Raw genomic sequence first — 24,292 nt, 5'->3', positions numbered from 1 at the left:
TGACATACAAATAGACAAATTACATGACAAATGAAATCAGAATACAGAGCTATAAAATGTATGTGAATATCATAGCTCAGATTTGGATGATAAATGTTTAAGTTCATATTGAGATTTTAAGTTATTCTGGCAATTCCAAGCACAGTTCAAGACATTGTTGGGATCTCTTTTGAAGCTCAAGAAGACACATGTGAGAGGTCTTGTTCTCAGGAGAAAGCATCTATTTGATTGCTGTCTAGGAAAAGCAATTTAGATGAGACCCCTCATTCATGCTTGTTCAAATGTTGTTCTTGCAAAACAAAGCAGACTTTCACTGTCCAATAAAACCCAAGCCCAAACAAACCAACTATTTATCTCTTTTTGAAACACACACTCTCACATGTACGCACACAAGCATTCTGAACTAAAATGTACCCGTTTTATGTCATATTTAACAATATGACAACCAGTGTCCCCAGTCTACCCCTGAGTGCCTGGAGCGTGAGCTTTTGAGAGCAAACAGAAGTGGATCAATGCTCTGCTGTAGGACTGTTTGCTGTCCTGAGGCTCCAACTGTTCCACTCTAAACTGCATCAGAGCAACATCAAAAAACTCAGTCTGCACTGGAGATACCCAGAAACGTCAGAGATGACAATGAATCCCTTTTGTTTTGCTGATAAAACCCATTTGGCATGTGGTGGACCAGTGTGCGAGTCCAACACAGATGGTTGCTTATTGCTGTAAGTGAAGAATATATTTCAGATATCCACCTTATTTTTCAACGCGAAAGTGAGTTATTTTCTGTGAATGTGTGCGATATCAATATTTACATGGTTTTATTTTTCCTTACCAAAAAAAAATTACCCAATAGACTTTCCACCGACACATTCACTCTTACACCTTCATTAAATACATTGGCAGCTTTAAACGGATCATGGGCTATAATGGCCCATTTTTGTATATGCACTTGTAATTTTAGTTATTTTTGGCTGCTGTGCATTTAATTATATGCAAACATCCTCTTTGCATGAAATAAGTAACACTGTAACAAGTAACAAAGTGCATTGCTTGGGCTATGGGTTTGCTGATCGGTTCAATATTTGTCATTACAAAGCCTGCATTAGATTGGCTAATTTACATGTACACAAGTAGAGTACAAAACATCTTTAAACCCATGATCTGTAAAAAAACATATGACCAATAAGCTGACAACATACGTTTTTACATTGCTTTAACTCGTTAAAATAAGTTAAGCAAATTTCAACTCATTTTTTTTAAAGTCAGTTTAATGTAATTTAAGTTGAAATGACTTAAACATCCAAGTTGATTGTACTTAAAAATTTAAGGCATCAAATTTTTTTTTTTTAAGCATAGCCACTTGCTATTACTTAGATTTATTTGCTAAGACATTCATTTCCCAGCAGAAAAATTCATCTTGTAAGCCTGTTTGCTGCTGTCTTTATTGACTTTTTTGCCAGTTCTGGAACCGCCTTCATTTTATTTGCTATAAGCGTAACATAAATGTGGCTTCTTCTGTTCCAGCATGTTTTCAAACCCGTGACGCCCGAGCAAACAGGTGTCATTGACATGTGGTCACTTGTTAATGAATTCAACTGTTTATTGTCATGAAATTGCAAAAGTCAAGAACGAGGCTTATTTACAATAGATGGTCTTTTTGGACTTTGGAGGAATTGTTGAACTCTAAGTTGTTTTCATAGTGCACTGACCTCAAATGACTTCTCATTATGTGACTCCTTTAAGAGAACAAATCAGGTAGTTGTGATGTTCTTTATAGAGCTGCCCCATGTATTGATTCCAGACTTCTGCTCCTTATACAGAGTACTTTAATTCCTCTTTGTGAATGTGCCTGAAAGTCTTTGAATGAAAGCTTTGAAGCATTACTTTAATGAAGCTGTATTTATATTTAAGACATTTGCTGTTCGAATAACTCTTTTCCATACATCAGCTATAAAACTAAGAACTACGCTCATTTCATAACCAGCCTCCTCCAGCCTTGAGAGGTTTGATGTTGAGCCTTTGGTGGAGAGCTGAAAGAGAGAACTCTCATCTAAAAAGACTTTTTTTTTCTAAACCAGAACAGCAGGACTGGACCTGCTTGAACTGAAACCAAATGCGAGAGAGGTAATTACCTTAAAATTAGAGCCCTCTCACAGAGTTCATGACACGAGAAGTGGGCCATACAGATGTATTGGGTGTATTAATCTGAGAACAAAAGCCCAGACTGGAGCAGATCTGGTGTTATTGAGGTGAAAAGAGGAAAAGTGCTCATTAGCTGTGTAAATAAGCACTAATGGGGCGAGGGCATTTTGTTCTGCTTTGATCATACCAGCAGAATCACGGTGTCTCTATGACAACCTGCAATGACACAGAGAAACAGCCTCGTCTCTTAAAGTCAAGATGAAATTAATATTGACACTGGTTACTTTCTTAAAGTCACCATGAAATCTTGTTTTTTTATGGAATATTGCTGTGTTTATTATAAACGACTTATCCATGCAAATTTTTTCTTCTTTATTTAAAGGAGACATATCATGCTTTTAAATTGTTCCTTTTTACATATAAATCATACATTTGTGGTCTATATAAAGCGGAACTGCAATGCTTGGGTCTGAATTCCTCATTATTATAGCTCCACGGGCCCCTTTTTTACCCCTTTTCTGAGGTGCTTCTGAGATCAACTCGTTTTGGTGCGGTCTCTTTAAATACAATTGAGACACTTCATACCCCGCCCCCTCTCCAGGTTGCAGAGGTTCAACTCCACCCTGTTCGGCCATTTTTGTAGTCTGATAGCAGAGATAGGATTATCTAGCGGCACAGAAACTTTTTATTCACACGTTATTAACAAAATGTCAACAACGGAAGACTTGTCCAGCCAGCCTTAGATGTTCGAGCCAGAGTTGGAGCCGGAGCGAACTGAAAATGAAGACGACGAACCTGCAGAACAACGTCTTCATATGGATGTATCGCAATGGTGTGTTACTGTATTTATACATGAAACTTTGGTCTTCCGACCTTTTACCACCGTGTCGATTTATTTTGATTAATATGTGCGAGGGAGAGAGAGCAAGACAGCGTCTAGTTTGGAGACGGTGATGTCTTGTTTACACTTTCGCCTGGCTCCGAGAGAGAGTGCGCGCGCGCGCGAGACCGGGTCTCTCTCTCTGCTCGTTCTTTCAGTTAAACATGCGCCACAAGCGCGGCAGTTCATCTACATTAGACGGTGTAATGAAGCGTGTGGGTTACTACATCCAACAACCGATCATTTTAACTTACCCTCTCGTAACTTCTGCATCCTTTAGCTTGGACTACAAAATTGCAGCGAGAAATAATAATGGCGGATCGCTCGAAGTGTTGGGCCGGAAGTCAATGTCCTTATTTGGCAGTTCCGCTGCAAATACTGTGACGTGATAGTTCACAAAACGTCATAGATAACAGAAAAATCGGAACAGGTTGAAAAATATGACCAAAACAGAATATAAAGATATCAACGAAGCACCTGAAGAGAATAATTTCATCTTTTCTGTACTTCTAAACACTCCAAATATACAACAAAATGCATTTAAGGGCTAAAAAAGTGCATTTAGCATGATATGTCCCCTTTAAAACTTCTCTCTTGCAGCGACATCTCTTCTCTTCTCTGACGACATGTTTACTGGCGTGAGGGCGGGACAACCTGTCACTCACATGACAACACAACCATCCAATCAATTCCCCATGGACAAAATCAAGTCCCGCCCTACAATTTTTATTGACTGTGAACAAAGAGTAGGGCTTCTATCCTCTTTGTTGTGAAGCCGTTTCACTTGAATATACCATTCAAGGGGGAGAAATGACCATCGCAACTTCCGTTTTTCCGTACTTCCGTAGAAACTGAAGTCCACCGAGGTCATTCTCACCCAGCATCTGTTTTAATTAGATGGAAAAGGCAAATATCCGAAAACGGAATCCCGTGACTGGCCAATCAGAATCAATCTTTCAAGAGAGCAATCTAAAAATGTGAATCGACAGAGTAATGAAACGTTATCAGTTGGAAATGTCAAGATACTCTAGACTCGAGAAGTCCCGGTCTCAATCTCAGTTCCCAGCAGGTGAAGGCTCAAATAAACATGACCTGATTTCTGGGACAACATTCTCATCCTCTGCAAACTCGCATTCAGGTCTGGCTTCATTCTGGTATTTTCACAATCAGATCAATTCCCGATATATTCTCTTTCTGCATAAAACAATCACTTGTGGAAGTAAACTTGCGTTTTATACTGACATGTCCACAAAAGATAAACATGTCTTTGCAAGTCTTGATGAAATCTACACTGTTAGAAAAATCTGTAGAAATTACAGTATTACTGGCAGCTACTTGCCAGTAACTTACTGTAGATTTAAATTGATGTTATTTACTGGCAACAATTTGTTCAAAATTAAATGAACATTAAACATTAACAAGTCTTTATCTTTACAGAATAAAACTAAAATAACATCCTCATGCAAAGCATTCTGGGAACCAAAATCTGAAGGAAAAAAACAGAAAAAGGTTGATGAAGATTTCTGGTTCCCAGAATGCTTTGCATTAGATTGTTATTTTAGAATTTTATTCTTTAAAGACAAAGACTTGTTAATGTTTAATGTTCATTTAACTTTGAACAAACTGTTGCCAGTAAATAACATAAATTTAAATCTACAGTAAGTTACTGGCAAACAGCTGCAAAACTACAGCAAATTTTTTACAGAGTAGTGACTGTCACTGGACAGGCCAATAAAATATTACTAGACTTTTTTTCATTTGAGACATTTTGTAAAATACTTTTAAAAAGTCTTGAGGAGGAAGGAAATCCCAAATGTTTAGACAGTGCAGAGTTTAGAGAATAATGTATTCTTATCACTTTCATGCCCTCTTCCCTTTTAAAAAAACATTTTCTTTGTAAAAAAAAAGTATAGTCCCACCAGTCTAGTCCTCTTTTTAAAGCTCTACCAGGCTTCCTTTGCCTTTATCTTTTCCCCCTATTTCTGTCTCTCTACAACATAACCGCACCAAAATATGAACCTGACAAGCATCCTGAAGGAGAGAAAGCAATGTTTGCTGAGATGAACATCATATTAGCACTAGATTGCATAAGACCTTGATTCATCATATTTCTGTTTATGTCTGTAAATGTTTTAGGCTCTTTGACCTGGAAGTGCATGACCCAGATGTGCATTTTTTTTCCTGATCCCAAAGATTCCATTCAATCATGCGAGGACAATCCTCAATCCCTAATCCCACTAGCCGGAGGGAAATCACGCAGAGTGGTGAGTAAAAGGGAGGATTACCAGACGCAACACTGCTCCTGGACCTTGCATGTAAAACACTTCCCAAAACCAAATTTCCCTATGAAAACACAAACATTGGCTTCCTTTATCTCCGAAGGAAAGAAGTCACCTCAGTACACACACATTCGTGAACACGGATATCTGTCTTGACACGCATTGAAATCAATTAATAGACATACAGCACTGCCTGACCCAGTGGAAATGATGTGAGCTAAGAAATGGGTTAGAAATCAGCAGTTGTGTGGTCACGTGTGTGACTGTTACCTCCAGCAAAACAAGCTTATTTTTGCCATTCGTTTACTTTCATTTATGATGATATATGATGCATTACAATGATGTGAAATAAGGTAGGCCTATATAATGTATGTTATGCTACTATATGTGATGTGATGTGACAATATTTCATATGCACTATAATCTGATGCAATATATGATTAGAAATATACACTATCCCTCAAAAGTTTGGGCTGAGTACGATTTTTAATATTGTGAAATATTATTAAAATTTAAAATAACTATTTGGATATATTTTGAAACGTAATTTATTCCTGTGAGGCAAAGCTGAATTTTATGCATCATTACCCCAGTCTTCAGTGTCACATGATCCTTCAGAAATCATTCTAATATGCTGATATGATACTTAAGGAACAGATTCTTTAATCCTGAAAACAGCATTTCTTTGAAATGGAAATCTTTATATATAATTGAAATGGAAAACTTTATAAATGTATTTACTGTTACTTCCAATTGAATGCATCCTTGCTGAATAAAAGTATACATTTCTTTAAAAAAATCCAAAACTTTTGAATGGTTGAGTATGTAGAAATGTTATATATGATATGCATTTTTTCAATATATAATATGCTTGAAATTTTTCTTGAGCATTTTATATTTTTTCTCTGAAAATTAGAATTAAACACCCTGTTTTTGCTACTGTATCTTTAAGACTTCTTAATGGAAACAAATTGTTATGACTGGCAAACTTTTGATGTGAAACGTGGGTTGTCGTATGCTAATGTCCTTATTGTTGTGACATCATCACTGTGATGATTACCTAATGACCCATTTTGGCAACTTGGATATAGAGGGAGCTTTGTGAACTTCACAGTATGCCTAGAAATCTTGATTTTCATGCCATGTGAATGATTTACTGTAAAGAGATTAGTCTTGTTTTCCTATTCGACAAGAGAAAGCCAAAAGTGAAAGCAAACCTCCTCTTAAGACGGCCTCAAGAGCCTGTCAGTCATGTGTTGCTGCATGGCTGTGTGAGTTTGCTGCTGTGTGTTAGCTATGATGACTCACACCACTAACAGAGAGAGGAGGAGGGTCCTCATCAAGGCCCTGTTAGATCTATTCTGAGTCCTCCAGTCCAAAGGTCATTAGCATAAAACTTGTTATATAAAAAGATCCAATGGAGGTTGATGGGTTTTTGCGTCACATCGCTCAATTAGTCAAATGGATTGGACGTGAAATAGCAGGTGTCTGATCAGCTCTCCTAATACACAATGTTTCAAAGATGAAACGTGCTAATAAATATCACCTTTCTCCTGGTTTGAACAAGCTTGAGCTTTAAACGTAGTCCATAGTTTTGATACAAACCATGTTGATTTTTGTAAATGGACATTAAATATTGATTTTCTTGATTTGAGGTTTAAATGATTTGTAAAAATATTTCTAATTTATTTACAGTACCATTGAAAAGTTTGGGGTTAGTTATATTAACCCTTAGAAATGACTATTTTTGTATTAAGAAGTGACAGTAAAAACGTTTATATAATGTAACAAAAGATTTCTATTTTAAATAAATGCTGTTCTTTTGAACTTTCAAAGAAATCTAAATATAATCAAAAATATTAAGCAGCCCAACAATTGATAATAATAAGAAATATATCTTTAGCAGCACATCAGCATAATCATTTCTGAAGGATCATGTGACACTGAAGAATGGAGTAATGATGCTGAAAATTCAGCTTTGCATCACAGGAATAAATTACATTTTACAATATGAAAAGCATTATTTACAAATAATTATTAATAATATTTCACAATATTACAGCTTTACTGTATTTTTGATCAAATAAATTCAGCCTTGGTGAGCATAAGAGACTTCTTACTGACCCCAAACTTTTGAACGGTGGTGTATATAAAAATATTTATATAACAAAAATATATTTATATAAAGAAATCATTGCAAATAAATAATACATCCAGTTGCCCAAGACAAACAGTCAATTACGCAGTTTAACGGTCATTTAAACAAAAATATTTGGCATGCATAATAGACCAACTGACTTATCAAAATGTAATACTCCACAGCTCATTTGCATATAGAATTTTAAATTGTGCAACAAAAATGTTTTAATTGTAAGGATCAGAGACAGAGTGGAAAACGTAATTTCAAGGTCGTCTAACAGTATTAGTGGACTTCAGTGATAAATACGGCCCCTTTTGAAGTGCGTGTTTGACAGTTTTCCAGCATTTGTTCTGTGGTACAGTGAGATGACCTTAGAGTCTGTCACTTTATATAGTGTGGGAGTTTGGTATCGATGTTTTCTCCGAACTGCACGGCGCTCGTGATTCATCAGCTGCAACGGGCCTGGCGCCTCTCCGAGAACTTTCATTAAACGTGAAGAAAAGCCTACTCCGGTTCGGCCATCCTGGGTATAAATAATTTTACAGGGGGAGGGAGGGAAGGAAGTGAGGATGCATGTTTTTTGCATAGCATATTAATGGATTTTCCTGGCCTACTTCTTCAAGTACGCACGCATGAACACACACAGCATTACGCAGTGACAACTTGCATGTATCCTCACCTACAGTATATTACATCAATAATTAAAACTGGCCGTCTGTGCCATTGCTTTCCTTTGAAAGAAAGAACAAAATATGCATGTGTGAAGTAGAACAACAACACAGAATGCAGAAATCAAGATCACACAACAAGGAAATATATAGAAGCAGTGCTGGTTAATTTGGCCCATGTCTGTCTCTCCCTGCTTAGTCATGTGCCAGAAGGGAAAAAATGTAATTGATCCTGTAGGTTTATTTTTAAAGCTGTGCTTCCCTCCAGCTCAGTGTTTCCTGGATGTGCAGAATATAGCCAAGACAATAGAGCTCCTTATCTAAGAACACTGCAAAGCTTTAGCCCCCAAAACGTCTGTGAGACGAGCATAAATGTAGGTAACATGCATTGAGGAGTCTCTCTCTCTCTCTTTCTCTCTCCTCCCTCTCGTTCTTTCTTCCTGGAGTCTCTTCACAGATCTGAATCAGCTGACCTGCCCTCAGTCTGGAGAACACAAAGCAGGATTTGTGCTGCTGTGGTTTCTCGTCTCTCTCGCTGAAAGAGTGGACGGAAGGCTAATGCATCCACCTCTTTAGAAAGGAAACTGATGCAGGATTTGGACAAAGACAAAGTGTGTGTGTGTGAGTATGTGTGTGAATGCACAAACACCTGGCTTGGAGAATTTCAATGCTTGAGCTGATGAACCACGGCCTACTGTGAGAGATTTTAGTTTACAGTGGCCCCAAAACATATTTGAACATGTAGGCCACACTTAAAAATGTTTCCGAAGCGGAACGTTTGCCAAGCAACACATGGTAGTGTGTGGCGCAGTAATACTGATGTAACGCGGCTTAACCAAGCATAATCAAGGACTGGAACTATTTATTTAAAAAAATATAGTTTTAACATTTGAAACCTATTGAAATACTTTGTAGGAAATATTTTACTTGAGAAGTGTGCTTGTGATATTTTTTTTTATAATAATGTGACTTTGTGTGATATTTTGCTAGATAACACAAGTAATTCATTCATTTTGAGGAACACTCCACCGTTTTTTTAAATAGGGCTTATTCACCATCTTTCCTACATTTAGATAGGTGGGCAAATGCATTTTTGTCTCAGTGCATGCATTGTTTTAGTTTGACAGGGTCGGCGCTAGCTTAGCTTAGCATAATGAATGGAATCCTTTGTTGGCAGCTAGCATGTCCTGAGTAAAAGTGATAAAAAAAATAAAAACCCACCTAATTACTTCTTGTGGCCTGCGTATTCACAACGAGTACAAATAGCGATTTGTATACATGTATAGATCGACCCATATTATACCTGTATTCACAAGTTGTGGGATTTCATGTGTTGCGTGATATCTCTGTGCCCAAGTAGCAGTGCTTCGCCTGTGCTTCCCCCTAATAAAGTCCCAAGTCAATATCTGCATAGGAAATCGCCTAGTGTTAATCTGCATCGCTATTTGTACTCGTTGTGAATACACATGCCACAAGAAGTAATTAGTTTTTTATTTTATTTTTTTAATCACTTTTACTCAGGACATGCTAGCTGGCAACAAAGGATTCCATTCATTATGCTAAGCTAAGCTAGCGCCGACCTTGTCAAACTAAAATAATCCATGCACTGAGACAAAAATGCATTTGCCCACCTATCAAAATGTAAGAAAGAAGGTGAATAAGCCCTATTTCAAAAAACGGTGGAGTGTTCCTTTAAGTGTCCAAACACTTTTTGGGGAGAAAAAAGCAATTAAACAAAATAAAATAAGCTGAAGTTGAATAGAAAATAAATAAAGTTAAAATAGAAAATTAAGAAAATGACAAAAGCACATAAGAAAATTACTAAAACTGAATAAAACCTGAATATATATATATATATATATATATATATATATATATATATATATATATATATATATATATATATATATATATATATATATATATATATATATATATATATATATATATATGCTGTATATAAATAATTTAAAATATTAATAAATACTATAATAGTATATAAAAATGCTAAAATTATACTGGCTGAAATGTGTAATTTTTTTGTATTTAAATACTTACTCCCATTTTTATTTGCATTTGGATATACTACTAAAAACTAAAAATGGATTACAATATGTAAAAGTAGGCCACTTGTAGGTTGATTCCTTTAAAAATGTGAACACTGTTGCTATTAAAACATTGTTTTGTTTATTTGAGCACCACAACCTGCCCAACCTTAACCAATGTTTGTAGATCGAGGGCGGGGCTGCCCGTTTGGCTGGCCAATCACAGAAGGGGGGAAGTGTTTGAGAAACTTTTCGAAAAAACAATCATTATTTTTCCAATGAAAGGTAACATTAGTGCAGAATACGAGATCAAGCGAATTTCACCTCATGCAAATTTATGTCTCATGAAGTGACCAATAGAAGATTGGTAGGCCTACACATCATGGCATGAGTGGAGTAGATTGCATCATTTTAGATGTATTATATGTTGAATAATGTTTAAAAAAAAGACATTGACATCATATTGCGACTGTTTTAATGTCCGTATAAATTTTGTGTGCTCAAAGTCTAGTGTGACCATGGCATTTGAGTTTTGATATTTGCCAAGATACTAAAGTGTGCAATCAAAAGTCTCAATATGCACAAATTCAAATTCTCAAGAGCTAATGCTATCGTAATTCATTTTAATGCTCTATACTTAAGATCTCATTTATGCCTTTTTAAATTTCTCCTTAGAAATTTAAAGAAGAAACATCAGGGACAAAGTTGATGCATAAATGAAACATAACTTCAGCAATGAAAAAGCATCCTCTGAGCAATAAAATTACACACACACAGCCTCTCTTACAATCTGTTTAGTTAAGAGGTTATGTGAGCACTTTGAAAGATCGACCTGTTCTCTGTGTAATGTGTCTACAGTCTGATGTCTCTCCTCCCCCACTTAACCTCTCATAAGTCTTCCTCTTATATCACGATATCTACTTTATAGAACGGGCCACACACACACACACGCACAGACGCTCTCATGTTGTATAATTCCCATCAACAGAGAGGCTTCTCATATGTGTGCATAGAACAAGCTTGTTTTTCTCTGACACAAGCAAAAGTAGTGGAATTCACCGGTGTTTAAAAGATAATCCATCAAAAATTGTATTGATCATCCACCACACACACATAGGCACACACACAAACTCATGAATAACCCATCAGAAAGCATGCACCGACTAAGCATGCTGACTTCCTCCTCAAGTCAACAGGGGTTCGGAAAAAACAATTTATCAGTCGCCACACACCCAGGTTTCTGACCGTTTGCTTGCAGGTGCTATAACAGCAGTTCTGGTTCAATCCACATTTCATGCTGAAACAAACGATCTGCTGCCCGGCCTCTAGGCCAACACCCTGATATTACATTAGCCATTCATCCGACGAACTCAAAAACAAGCAACCTCAAAACAAGTTCGCATCTGTGGCGGGGCTGGATGGATCACGGAGAAGATTCACTTCGGGGCCTCCGGGTCATTTCACTAATGAACGACCGGATATTGAACGCTGAAAGCTCAGCCGGACCTCTGGGCATTGACAGACTACGCCATTCCGACCGTCCTCGTCGGATCAGATCGGCTCCCAACCTTCCCAAAGTGCACTTCATTAGCCTGATGATGAAGCTGTTTTAAAAGATCCATAGCACCCGTTTCAGGCTCATGTCATCAGAGTCATCGCCGCTGACCTCTGTTACACAAACACAAGCTCTCTCGCTCTTTTACTCATCAGTTTTTCTGCACACTTGCTGGTGGCTACAGCTGAGCTTTTAATGCCGGTCAGCATACAGCTTCTTTTAAGCAGTGTGTCAGCTGTATTATTTTGTCATTTAGGATCGGGAAGCCAACATGACCCCGTTTGGCGCTTTGAAATGCTGGATTATAGAGGTTACAACTGTTTCAAAATAACCAGGAGCATAAGGCAGGCTTCTCTAAAACAGACTCACCGCCGGCACGCCTGGCAATAAAGTAAGCCAGCGATGAATAATTAATGTATCATTAAAACTGCCCGATATATTTGTGACTATCACAGCTCTAAACAGAGGCATATGATAGCTAGCACAATCACTGTAAAGACTCACTTTAATGTGACTTGTTTACTCCACACTGTAAAATAAAATAATAGATGGAGAAAGCTTTCAGTTAGTTATCTCATATTAAACTGAGAAGACATTGTGTGTGTAATTATGGCATCTATCAGGCCTAATGGCACCATGACAAACCTTGACCCTTGGTTTCACGCTTCATCTACCACAAGGAACATGCTAACGTTAGAGGCGCACTTTGACACACCAGGTGCCTTGACAAATGAACTTTGCTATAGTCCAGGTTTTGGCTTTTTGCCGTTTATTGTATCACAAATGAAGAACAAACAGGAAAGTAAGGGGAATATGGTCATGACATGACGCAGGCCGGATTCAAACCCGCACAATGACTCTTTATGTCTTTAATGAGCACACGTGCACTGTCTGACGTTTACCACAGTTCTGACATCAGTTTAACCTTTATATTCAGGATGGGAAGTTACCACATAGCTGTATGCTCACAGGAAACCAGGTTGCTCCTCAGATAAGAGCAATGCAGGTGATAATTTTAATAACAGCATCAGTTTTCTGGCCTTCTGTTGCACTAAATCTGACCACAGTGTCCGAAGAAATAATCTAACACTGATTTACAATATCAGGCTGAGGAAGTGCAGCCTCAGGCACTGCGTTTGAGTCTGTTTTCATTCTTACACAAACATGAGATAATACAGTATATAAATAGCCAGTGCTCTTTTTGTGAATATAAAGAGGGTCACGTTTTCCTGTTAAATGGTAAACAGCAACAGAGGGCAAACATAAATCAGAGTTTTATGGTCGACAGGCTCTGCTGTTCGACAGTGTTGTAAAGAAGATGTAGTGCACATAAAATTCACACCTATTCACAAGGATGTTTCTTAGGCCAAATAATATGGCTTTCTCTAGATCCGTATTTGACCACATGTGCCTGTTTGACACAGAGTTGCACAACCAGACAATATTAAAGCGGCTTTTATGACTGTAAACAACTTATCTCCAGGTCAGAAGAACAGCATGGATTCATATTTGAAAGGTCATTTGTTCGCTCAGGTACTGGGGGCTTATGAAATAAAGTCTCATCTCATTCATATAGCAATTACAATCATATACGATCATCTTTAATCTACATCTGAACATAACTTTCTAGGGAATAAACACTTCTAAGTCACTCAAAGAAATGAATCTATAAAGCCTATCCAAATAGACTTTAAACCAGAAGGAAAAACTGGATTTTTTTTAAACAAAAAGAATAAATTAAGTAACACATTATATTATTATCATCATTATTATAAATTGAAAATAACACTTTAGGCACAATTCTCACTATTAACTATTATTTTTGCTTCAATAAACTCCTAATTACGGCTTATTAATTGTTAGTAAGGTTTGGGTAGGACTGAGGGATGTAGAATATGCTCATGCAGAATAAGGCATTAATATGTGCTTTTTAAGTACTAATAAACAGCCAAAATCCTAGAAATAGGCATGCTATTAAGCAACTAATTGTGAGAATTGGAGTGTTGCCTAATTTTATTAATGCATTAATACAAATAAAATAAAAATCAACATGTTCCACTCATCCTTGACAACATACTCCCACAGACAGTTGTAAGATAAGCATTGCTCATCATCAACACTTCCTAACAGAAAGTTGTCATTACGCAGCACCCCTTCAGCACGCGGTGACCCAGCAAAACCAGTCTTACCTTCCGTGTGACAGCTCGAGGAGAGCAGGGTGCTCGGGGGTCGGAAGATGTAAGGCAGGTACCGGGAGAAACATTTCATCTTTCTTTCGTCCGTTTTCCTTTTGGAGGGTCCTTTCCCACCATCCGCGCTGCGATGACAGCAGAAGCGGACCGGAGGAGGGATGATAGGCTATATGCTGATGCTCCCTGGATGCGTGTGGAGTCACGGCAGCATCCTAAACACTTCTCACGCGTGTGTCAAGAAGACGTGCAGTGTGCATCCTCACAGTTCATCATGTTTTCCTCCCAGAAGGACGGAGGGTTGAGATGTTTTCCTGAGCTTCGGTTGGGAGGGGCAGTTACGCTACATTACCCTATGAGCAGGAATATACTGCGCACAGCCCGACTGATCATCAGGCTTTATTTAGATGCGCTCAAAGCATGACATGAAATCACCCTCATGCTTGAGAGAGTGACCGTAAACTTTTTGCTGTTCAATTTAAAGCTGTCCAACAGCGCCATCTCATGGTTGGCCGCCATGTATACCGCCATGACATCCTTATTGACATGTCTGTCAATTTCGATCAATTTAAATTCATGTTCTGTTTAACAATCACATAAAGATAATGTATATAAACACAACACACTATCATAATGCCGAAAAACATAAAAAATGTGATGTAAAACATCCTAACAAGATCCTACTGTTTTTCAGTCTGTAAATTAAAATGTTATTTCTACATTATACTTACAGTGATACTGTAAAAAAATCGGAAAAAAGGAAAATCCGGTAAGTTTATCCCTAAAACACAACACAATGCATCGCGTTTGAAAATAAAGAGGGGGGAAAAAAGGCTACGGAAAATTCCTTTGCACTGTAGGCCTACATTGGCCCTATATTTACAGTGTGCAATATTTTACTGCAAAAGTAGGTAAGTTGTAAAATAAAATATGTTGGTAACTATATACAGTGCATATTCACTGTAAATAATTAGATAATTGATACTTCTTGAACCAGGCCTGGCCAATGCCTAATGCAGTAGACCAGAATTACAATCAACATTACACTGCATTTTAAATGACAAATTGCCATTGTTTATGCAGAGTAAATTGCATCCTATTTGTTTCTGTTCTGTTTAATATATGCACAGAGGTGTCACACTTATTCTTCTGAGTAACATAAACCTGCTCAACCATCTAAAAGTAAGAGTAACCAACCGTCTCTTGTGAAACACCAACCATCTCAAATTACCACCTTAAACAGAAACATATGTCATAATTCTGATGATGAATTAACATGTAGCTAATTGTTTGTTTATTTATTTATTTAGACAAATGCCACCCGGACCCCCCCCCAATGCAAATGTGAAGACTATGATATTTTGTGACGGAAATCACACACTGAGTAGTCAGCGAGAGTGGCCAGAGCCTCTGAGAACAGGTGCCATCTGTGCCGGTCCCCCGGGTATCAGCATATCAAAATATCAAAGAGTTATACTCTCTCTCTCTCTCTCTCTCTCTCTCTCTCTCTCTCTCTCTCTCTCTCTCTCCTCCTACTCTCTATGACACAGGCTGCCTGACTCACTGTTGGGAACTCACGCTGACATCTTTTTTAAAGACAGCACTAATATACCTCAATGAATATTTATGACTATGAGCCACAAGAGCTTCTAAATATAGATTGACAGTCCTGGGTATACTGAATCTGAAAAGCTGAAATAGAGGTCGCCTACAGATATGTGTTGGTATAGTACAGAGCTATACAAAGGACTTCCTAGCTGCAATATGCAGTTCACCGAGATTCTGATATGCAACGTTTCGGTGAATTATTTTGCTTGCCGCTCGGTTAACTGTTTATTAGTGTATAGCTGTTTGATTGATTAGGCCTAATTGGCTCAGATCAATATTTCATCAGTGCGTGGTGATATCTTGTCGAGTAGACTATTTCTGCTTCACCAGCATACTGTTGTGCACCTCACGCTCTTCTTGATAAATATATTACAAATGTAGGATCAAATGAACTCAACAGGTTGTTTAGAGAGGGAAAAGTCTTAAAATTCTCTTAAAGTTCTCTCTGAATAATAAATAATAATAAAAAAAAATACCAGTAGCCTAGGCATTGAATAGAGATTCAGGCATTGAATAGAGGCATTGAATAGAGATTCAGTCTCTTTGAGCAGGTTTTCAATATTCCAGGAGGCCATAATTGGGGCATCTGCATAAGATAGTGTTATAAAGCCCACGTTCATAGGAATACAAACAAAATCTACATGAAGTTTTGGTAAAAATTTAAATTCTAAAATTTGTAAAAATTGAAGTTTCTCTTCATTTATGTATCTAACTGTACACTAGTGGATAGAAAAAAAGTTTTTTAATAAGTATTTATTATTTTAATAATTTACCTTTAGTAGGGACAATATAAAAGTCATTTATTTAAGAAAAAGTTAATATTATAATATAACTTAATTTTTCCCTCACAAAACACAACCTAGGCTCTATCTATCTATCTATCTATCTATCTATCTATCTATCTATCTATCTATCTATCTATCTATCTATCTATCTATCTATCTATCTATCTATCTATCTATCTATCCATCCATCCATCCATCCATCCATCCATCCAGATGTTTGTCATACCTTCTGCTGCGGTCACCTCCGACGGACCCTTCACTTGGACCAAACACCAGGTTCGTTCACCTGGACCTCGTCCTTCGCGCAAGTAATCAAATCAAACAACAGTAGGCTATTAGTCAGACTTAAAGTAATGTTTTTCATCTGAAGATCATCCGTCATCTTATCAGCCAAACACATACCGGGCATGATGCGTCCTCCTGTATGTTTCCCTTTATAACTGTTCTCGCTGATCACTGATATGATGGAGGTGTTTGATTCGCATCCTGCTGATGGCGCACATGAGACCAGAAATGCTAGGCTTCAGTCTTAAATAAAAGAGTGTGTGATGTTGTTTGTAAGAACATTCCAATTAGTAGCCTAAAGTATCGCTTTGCATCGTTTTAAGACACATTTGTCGTTTTAATTAGCCTACATGTTTGTACTTTCCTCATTATATTGGCAAGAACTTCTCTTGCAATCGTCTAATGATTGTATAAATGTTTAAAAAATGGCAAAAGAAATGTAGCTAATTATCAGAAATATAACTAACTTGCCCTTATTAATTCCCTCCTTTGAATCATTTTACATTTTGTGCTATAGCAACTAAATTAGGAATTTTTTGGAATTAGGAAATGTATTTCCTATATAAAAAATGAACTGATGCATCATCGTCCTGCACGTGCAATATCTAAAATATGTTACAGTTTAAAAGTGGGGGCATCTTCCCCCATCTTCATAATGCCATTTTTATCAAAGAGGTCATGACATGAGAAATCAAATTTGTCTTGATCTTTTGACATTTGACTATGCGAAAAAGAAGAATAGCCTACTTCTATTAGTATACTTCTTTTAAACTAAAAATAAGAAAGTATACTTTCAGTCTACATTTTATATACTTCTCAGATGTACTTCTCAGAAATATACTTAAAATTGCACTTAAGTCGTGTACTTTCCAGAAAAGTAGAGAAAAGTCCATTTGGCCTGTACTTGTACTCAATCTTTTGATCGAGATATCCTTAAAAGTATAATTAAATATTCAAAGTATTCTTGGCTTGTAGTTGTGCTAACTCTTTTGATCGAGTAGCCTATTAAATATACTTTTTTTACATAGTTTTTCATAATACAGTCTTATTAAACTTACATTGTTTTAAAATATTGATTCGAATATTGATATAAAACAAATATGTTTCTAATTCTGCGTATCTGAATTTTAGTGTAGGCTAAAATAGGCTAGTAGGCTAGTGTAGGGAATTTACTTTAATTCTACTTTACTCTTTTCCAGCTATCCATGTTTTCACTGTTATACGGTAGCGCTATGACACATCTTCTAGTACAAAATCTCCGGATCAAATCAGAGGAGAGTAAGAAGCTGAAACAAGTGATAGAAGATTGCTCACTCAAATGTAAAATAACGTGATTATTATTTTGTTTAATGATTTAAACATTAAACAGCGTGTAAATCAAAACTGCTTAATGTTACCAAATGAAATGTCGAACCAATGAAGAGAAAACGACTGTGAAGCTTTCCATCTGTTTTGATCATCGTTCTGAATCTGATCAAGTCTTTGACAAAAATGTGATTTTATCAACTTTTTTGTTTAAAATGTTGCCTTTCTTTATGAAACTTACCGACATTCAAGTGTTGATAAAAAAGGATGTATGAAGCTAATAAAATGTTTTTAAAATTATAGTAGGCCTACAGTTAAAGGTATTTTTCAAGTATAAAAAATATCTACATTTAAATATAGTAGTATACTGCAAGTGCAAAAATAATAGTAAATCATAAGTATGTTCACTTAGAGAAAACTTACAAGTACTTGCAGTATAAACTACTAAACTAGTTTACTGTGAGTACACTTCGTAGTATGTAGGCTACTTGTATTAAAAATAGTAAACTACTAGGCTACTTAAGTTCACTTGTAGTACAAATGCATTACAAATGAGAAACCTAGTTGTGTACTTAAAGTTTACTACTGTTACACTTATAGTACACTTAAACGTATACTTTTATATACTAAAAGTGGGCCAATTTAGTCCCAAGCAGTATTGAAATAGTACACTTACAAGTACACATTGATATTAGTATACTTACTACTACATAAAGTATACTTAAAAATATACTTGAACATTACTTAAGTATAGGCTACTTCATAAATGAAATTTAAGTATACTTCTTTTTCGTAAGGTAAAACAACAACAACAACAACAACAACATTTAATCAAGCTCAAGAAACGGCATGTTTTGACATTGCGGGATCTGTGGCATCACACGGGCAAAACATATTTGCATATGACATCGATGAATAGTTTGCCAACATCACACCATAGGCCTCGTCATCTGACAGCAGCTGCATCACAAACTGTAAGTAAATTATTTCATAATGCTTTGTCTGCAAATCATGGCTTTATATGGATGATGTTTTCAAAACACTGGTGCAGGAACTATAGGCGTCGTTAGCCAATCATAACAGTAGCCGTTTACGGACAAGTCATAGGCTACAGACGGTTATTATTTTCAAATAAATGTTGAAAATAATAGTTTTCTGCATATATATTTATTTGTTTTCTCTGGTTATCATAATTTCCCCCTATTAAAACAAAACAAAAGCAAAACAAAACAAAAGCATCATTATAACATCATACAAGTGTCTCTTATTTTGGACAGTAGGGAGCGATCGTACACAAACAACAATGATACCATGAATTTGTAGCCTATGTAAACCACATAGGCCTATTATTGAAAATGGTCTATTTGTAGAAATATCAGCATTACATTCTCTTTATTTCAGAAAGACACACTTTACAGTTCCATAGCATTTGCAATCAGCTAAATTACTCTCCAAACTGTCAACTTCTTTAATATAGCCTATTAAAAGCATATATTTATGCCCAAATAGCTATACAATTGGCTTAGCTTGAGATGTCACAATGCAAGTAATGACATTAAATGTTCAAAATCTTAAATAAAAATCACCTTTTCAAAATAGAATAAGCTACTGTTTTTGCACAGCTACAGTTGCGTTTTATTGAGCTCACTAAATGTATTCTTCACTATTTGTTACATGGAAAATCATAAATGCACAATTGGATCCGGATTCATTTGCAGTAGGCTATAAGACAGGTTGAAATGTGTTGGTCCAATGCACTCAGCTAGCCCACGATGCACGTGCACCCCACGGCGATGCTCTCCACCACCGTTCTGTACCGGGGAGCGCATGTCTTCTTCTTCGTCGGCTTCCTCGTTGGCCGGTGGCAGAGGAGTCTGCGCACGGGGATCTTGGTGTAGATGAGAGCGCTGGTCATGGTGCGGTCCTCCTGCATGGTGAAAGGATTGATGCATCCCACACACGAACACACTGCCTCTGGGATGTCCACGGGTTTACGGGTCTCATCGTGATTGATTCTAGCCAAAGACATTAAATAAAGTACGTATGGTCAATATTTTCTGGAAAAAGTCTTCTAAAATATTTTTAATGTAGGCCTAAAAGTTAGACTTATACGCTAGGCTACTCTTCAAAAGCATGGGGTCATTTTGAAACGATTTGAATTGAGTGTGCACCGGAGTGGTTCACCTTTTGTCGCACTTGAACCACGAACACACACACACACACACACACACACACACACACACACACACACACACACACACACACACACACACGCACACACACAAAAGGTTATGTGGTTGTAATAAAAACAGTAACAAATCCTTCCCTCGCGTGTCAATTTGACCCCCTTAAGAATGCGAGGAATGCTTCAGTATATAGAAAAACCTAAACAATGCTCAAAATTTTAACTAAAAAGGCTAAAACTTTACCAAAATGTACGTCTACTTGTGTATCTGAATGCATATTGAAGAGATAAACTCGCCTGACTTTAGGATTCAGTGGAACAGCTCATTTGCTTCATATAGAGCTATAAGGCCATCTAGTGGCTAGAGTTATGAAATAGCCTATGTTATATTATTTTTTTCTTAGAGACACCCGAATTGACCCAATATTGAGATATTTTGAGCTGATTTGAACTGGTTTTTGCATGTACTGGAGAGTTATTTTGAATTGAATTTGAAGAATCTGCTTAAATTATATTATTTATTGATAAAAATCTATGAATTTAAAGGTTTTTAAAAAATAATAATAATAATTGTATAAATGATATAAGCTTTCTGGACAAAAAAATAAAGGGAAAAAAAGTATAATTTAAGGGCTTTGGGTCATTTTGACCTGGGAGGAAGGATTTGTAACAGGATGCGTGGAGAGGACGGATTAAATGTTTTTGATAGAAGTTTCTTATGCCCACCAAAGGCTGCATTCATTTGATCAAAAATACAGTAAAAAGAGTAGGCTAAAATTAAGAAATAGTATTACAATTTAAAATGATTGTTTTCTATTTTAATATATTTAAAAAATATATATGATGGAAGCTGCGGTCAGCATTTGAAAGAAAATAATAAAGAATTTTATTCAGAATTAAATTGATTGAAACTGACATTTAAGGCGTTTATAATGTTACAAGTTACAGTTACATTACAGTTGTATTTCAAATAAATGCTGTTCTTTTGAGCTTTCTATTCATCAAAGAGTCCTGAAACACAGAAGACTGTAGTAATGACTGCGAATAATTGCAGTTTACTGTATTTTTTAATAACTCAGAAACATATTAACATGATACTTTAATGTTACAAGTGTTCTTTTTTAACAGGGCTTTGAGGTCTCTCAATCTTCAATCAGAACATAAAAGTTAAATAATAATGATAAATAATAATAATAAAAATGACCTCGATTTCACCTACCTGTAGGACCAGGGAGAGAGGCTGCGACTATTGGACATCCACAGTTTGCGATCCACCACACATTTGCTTATGGTTAAGTTGGGATTGTTTCTGACCTGGGACACCATGTCCTCGATACTCTTATCAAAGTCCGTTTCAACAGCACCAGGCATTACGCCTGATTCTGGACCTGTCATCATTGGATCTGGGGAAATTCTGACAGATGACCCTTTCCGGCGAGGATGTGATTCCAGTTTCCGTCTCCGAGACTTTCCTTCTTTACTGGTGTTCTTTGTGTCAATGGGCACAAACAGATTCCACACCATCAGGACCATGAACACCTGCAATATGGAGTGCTGAGGGTTTAATTTAATTCTCATAATGCTTTATTAAGTAAAGAAATATTTTTAAGTAAAGAAATAACTTTTTTGAGACTCACCTTATTCCATATGTTTTTCCACATTGTTTTCTAAAAGAGCGCAATAAGTTGTCACATTTGTGTCCTTGCCGTGAGCATGTATTGAATGAAATGAGCAAGGAATTACTCATACTGAAGTATCACGCCTCACACTGACACAGTAGCCTACAGGGACACACCTGAAGCCAACAGTTCAAGGTGGGGCCACGCAAAGATACTATTATACCCTCTCCAAAACATCAGATAGATAGATAGATAGATAGATAGATAGAATGATAAATAGATAGATAGATAGATAGATAGATAGATAGATAGATAGATAGATAGATAGATAGAATGATAGATAGATAGATAGATAGATAGATAGATAGATAGATAGATAGATAGATAGATAGAATGATAGATAGATAGATAGATAGATAGATAGATAGATAGATAGATAGATAGATAGATAGATAGATAAATCAATAGATAGATGGATAGATAAAACGACATGATAGACAGGCAGATAAAATTATAGATAGAATGATTGACAGATGATAAAACTATAGAAAGACAGATAGATAGATAGATAGATAGATAGATAGATAGATAGACAGATAGATAAATAGATAGATAGATAGATAGATAGATAGATAGATAGATAGAATGATAGATAGATAGATAGATAGATAGATGGATAGATAAAATGACATATGATAGATAGACAGGCAGATAAAATTATAGATAGAATGATTGACAGATGATAAAACTATAGAAAGACAGATATATATATATATAGATAGATAGATAGATAGATAGATAGATAGATAGATAGATAGATAGATAGATAGATAGACAGATAGATAGATAGACAGATGATAGATAGATAGATAGATAGATAGATAGATAGATAGATAGATAGATAGATAGATAGACAGATGATAGATAGATAGATAGATAGAAAGATAGAAAGATAGATAGATAGATAGATAGATAGATAGATAGATAGATAGATAGATAGATAGATAGATAGATAGATAGATAGATAAAACGATAGATGGATAGATAAAACGACATGATAGATAGACAGGCAGATAAAATTATAGATAGAATGATTGACAGATGATAAAACTAGAAAGACAGACAGATAGATAGATAGATAGATAGATAGATAGATAGATAGATAGATAGATAGATAGATAGATAGATAGATAGATAGATAGATAGACAGATAGATAGATAGATAGATAAAACGGTAGACAGATAAAATTATAGATAGAATGATTGACAGATGATAAAACGATAGATAAATAGATAGATAGATAGATAGATAGATAGATAGATAGATAGATAGATAGATAGATCCTATCATTAGTTAATCAATTAAAAGAGTGTATTATTACAAATTTACAGGTGCATGAGTTTTCAATAGAATTTTGGCCAATTTCACAGAACACTGTAACCTTTGTACCTTTGTTGTTTTCACGTGTGTCTATTCAATCGTGCGCACTCAAAGACCCTTTTTATTCTTAAATCCTAAAGCCCAGAGAAAACAAACGACCAGACAGAGCTTTATGAGCCTTAGACTCATTCTGGGAACCAAACCAGTGCCTAAAGAAACTGTCTGCAGACACAGATTTGGTCAATCCATGTTTTCCCCCGATCTGGCTCATTCAATGCTATATTCATTTTCACAATGGGTTCTTTTGAGTGGTGTAAAAGAACACCTGCTCTTATGACATGTCAGGGCAGTGTTAGACCTGGAGTTTCAAAGAGAACACTTGTGGCAAACTATGTTTTGCTATTTTTAAAGGTTTGTTGGATAAAAATCAAAACAAGTGCTTAATATTGTGTTGAATAAAAACTGTTTTCAAATTCACTGACGATTATATTATTCTAAGAAAATGAAGTGACTCAGATTTGCCTTCTTTTCTTCTTCTGTATAACCTTTTGACAAAAGAAGTCCCTGGCATGGATTTTTTTGTTGAAGTTAAAGCACCTGTGACACTTTACAAGAAATTATGATGTTTTACATTTGGACAATGGCTGTTTATCCATAATAAATATAATGATAGAACATACAAATATTGATATTTCTGCAGATTTTTATCTTGACTTGGTTCTGTGAATATGGGAATTCAAAGATGTTAAGATATCAGAATGGATTTGGAACGAGTCTGTAAAAATGTGTTACTTATAAGACACTGATAAAAATTACAAGGGGCAAATGTTTATGTTTAAGAGCAGTAACTTGGTGCCTGGCAGTTCATTGCATCTTAGATTGGTAATTAACTGCTGGAAAGTCCAGTTTAAGTTGTGTTTGTGGAATATGGTTTCTAGCTGGTATGCGTCTTGAATCAGCAACATGTAATCAAGCTGGTTTTGGGACACTGTGGTTGGTCCACCAGCAAATGACAACCTTGGACCAGCTAATATCCAGCTCGAACCAAATAAACCAGCTACCATGTTCCAAAACACAGCTCCCAGCTTAAACTGGACTTTTCGGGAGGGCAATCATACTTTTATATGGACATGATGAGCTGAGCTCAGAGAATTTGCACGTTTGTTTGGCAAATTATCTTTTAAAATATTGAATTAAAAGGACTAGTAACTGACTGTTAATTTAAACTG

General features: G+C 36.1%; 2 protein-coding genes across 2 annotated transcripts in view; both read right to left on the bottom strand.

Annotated features, from left to right (window-relative positions):
• ppp2r2ba (protein phosphatase 2, regulatory subunit B, beta a) overlaps nucleotides 1-14,181 on the bottom strand; it is a 120,496-nt gene extending 106,315 nt beyond the window's left edge. The window contains exon 1 of the mRNA XM_081383397.1: nucleotides 13,896-14,181. Within this exon, the coding sequence (XP_081239523.1) occupies nucleotides 13,896-13,974 (79 nt within the window). The 5' untranslated portion in view covers nucleotides 13,975-14,181. The remainder of the gene's footprint in view (nucleotides 1-13,895) is intronic.
• A 5,459-nt stretch (nucleotides 14,182-19,640) lies between these two features.
• LOC308700381 (interleukin-17B-like) lies at nucleotides 19,641-21,724 on the bottom strand (the record flags this gene model as incomplete). The annotated part of the gene is made up of 3 exons (XM_081381987.1): nucleotides 19,641-19,893; nucleotides 21,283-21,602; nucleotides 21,701-21,724. The coding sequence occupies 3 exons, from the start codon at nucleotides 21,722-21,724 to the stop codon at nucleotides 19,641-19,643; spliced, it is 597 nt and encodes a 198-aa protein (XP_081238113.1).
• Nucleotides 21,725-24,292: the final 2,568 nt, after the last annotated feature.

Source organism: Scardinius erythrophthalmus, assembly GCF_964197995.2.
Source record: "Scardinius erythrophthalmus genome assembly, chromosome: 13".
In the NCBI taxonomy this organism is placed as follows: Eukaryota; Metazoa; Chordata; class Actinopteri; order Cypriniformes; family Leuciscidae; genus Scardinius; species Scardinius erythrophthalmus.
This window is presented reverse-complemented; position numbering and strand designations above follow the sequence as displayed.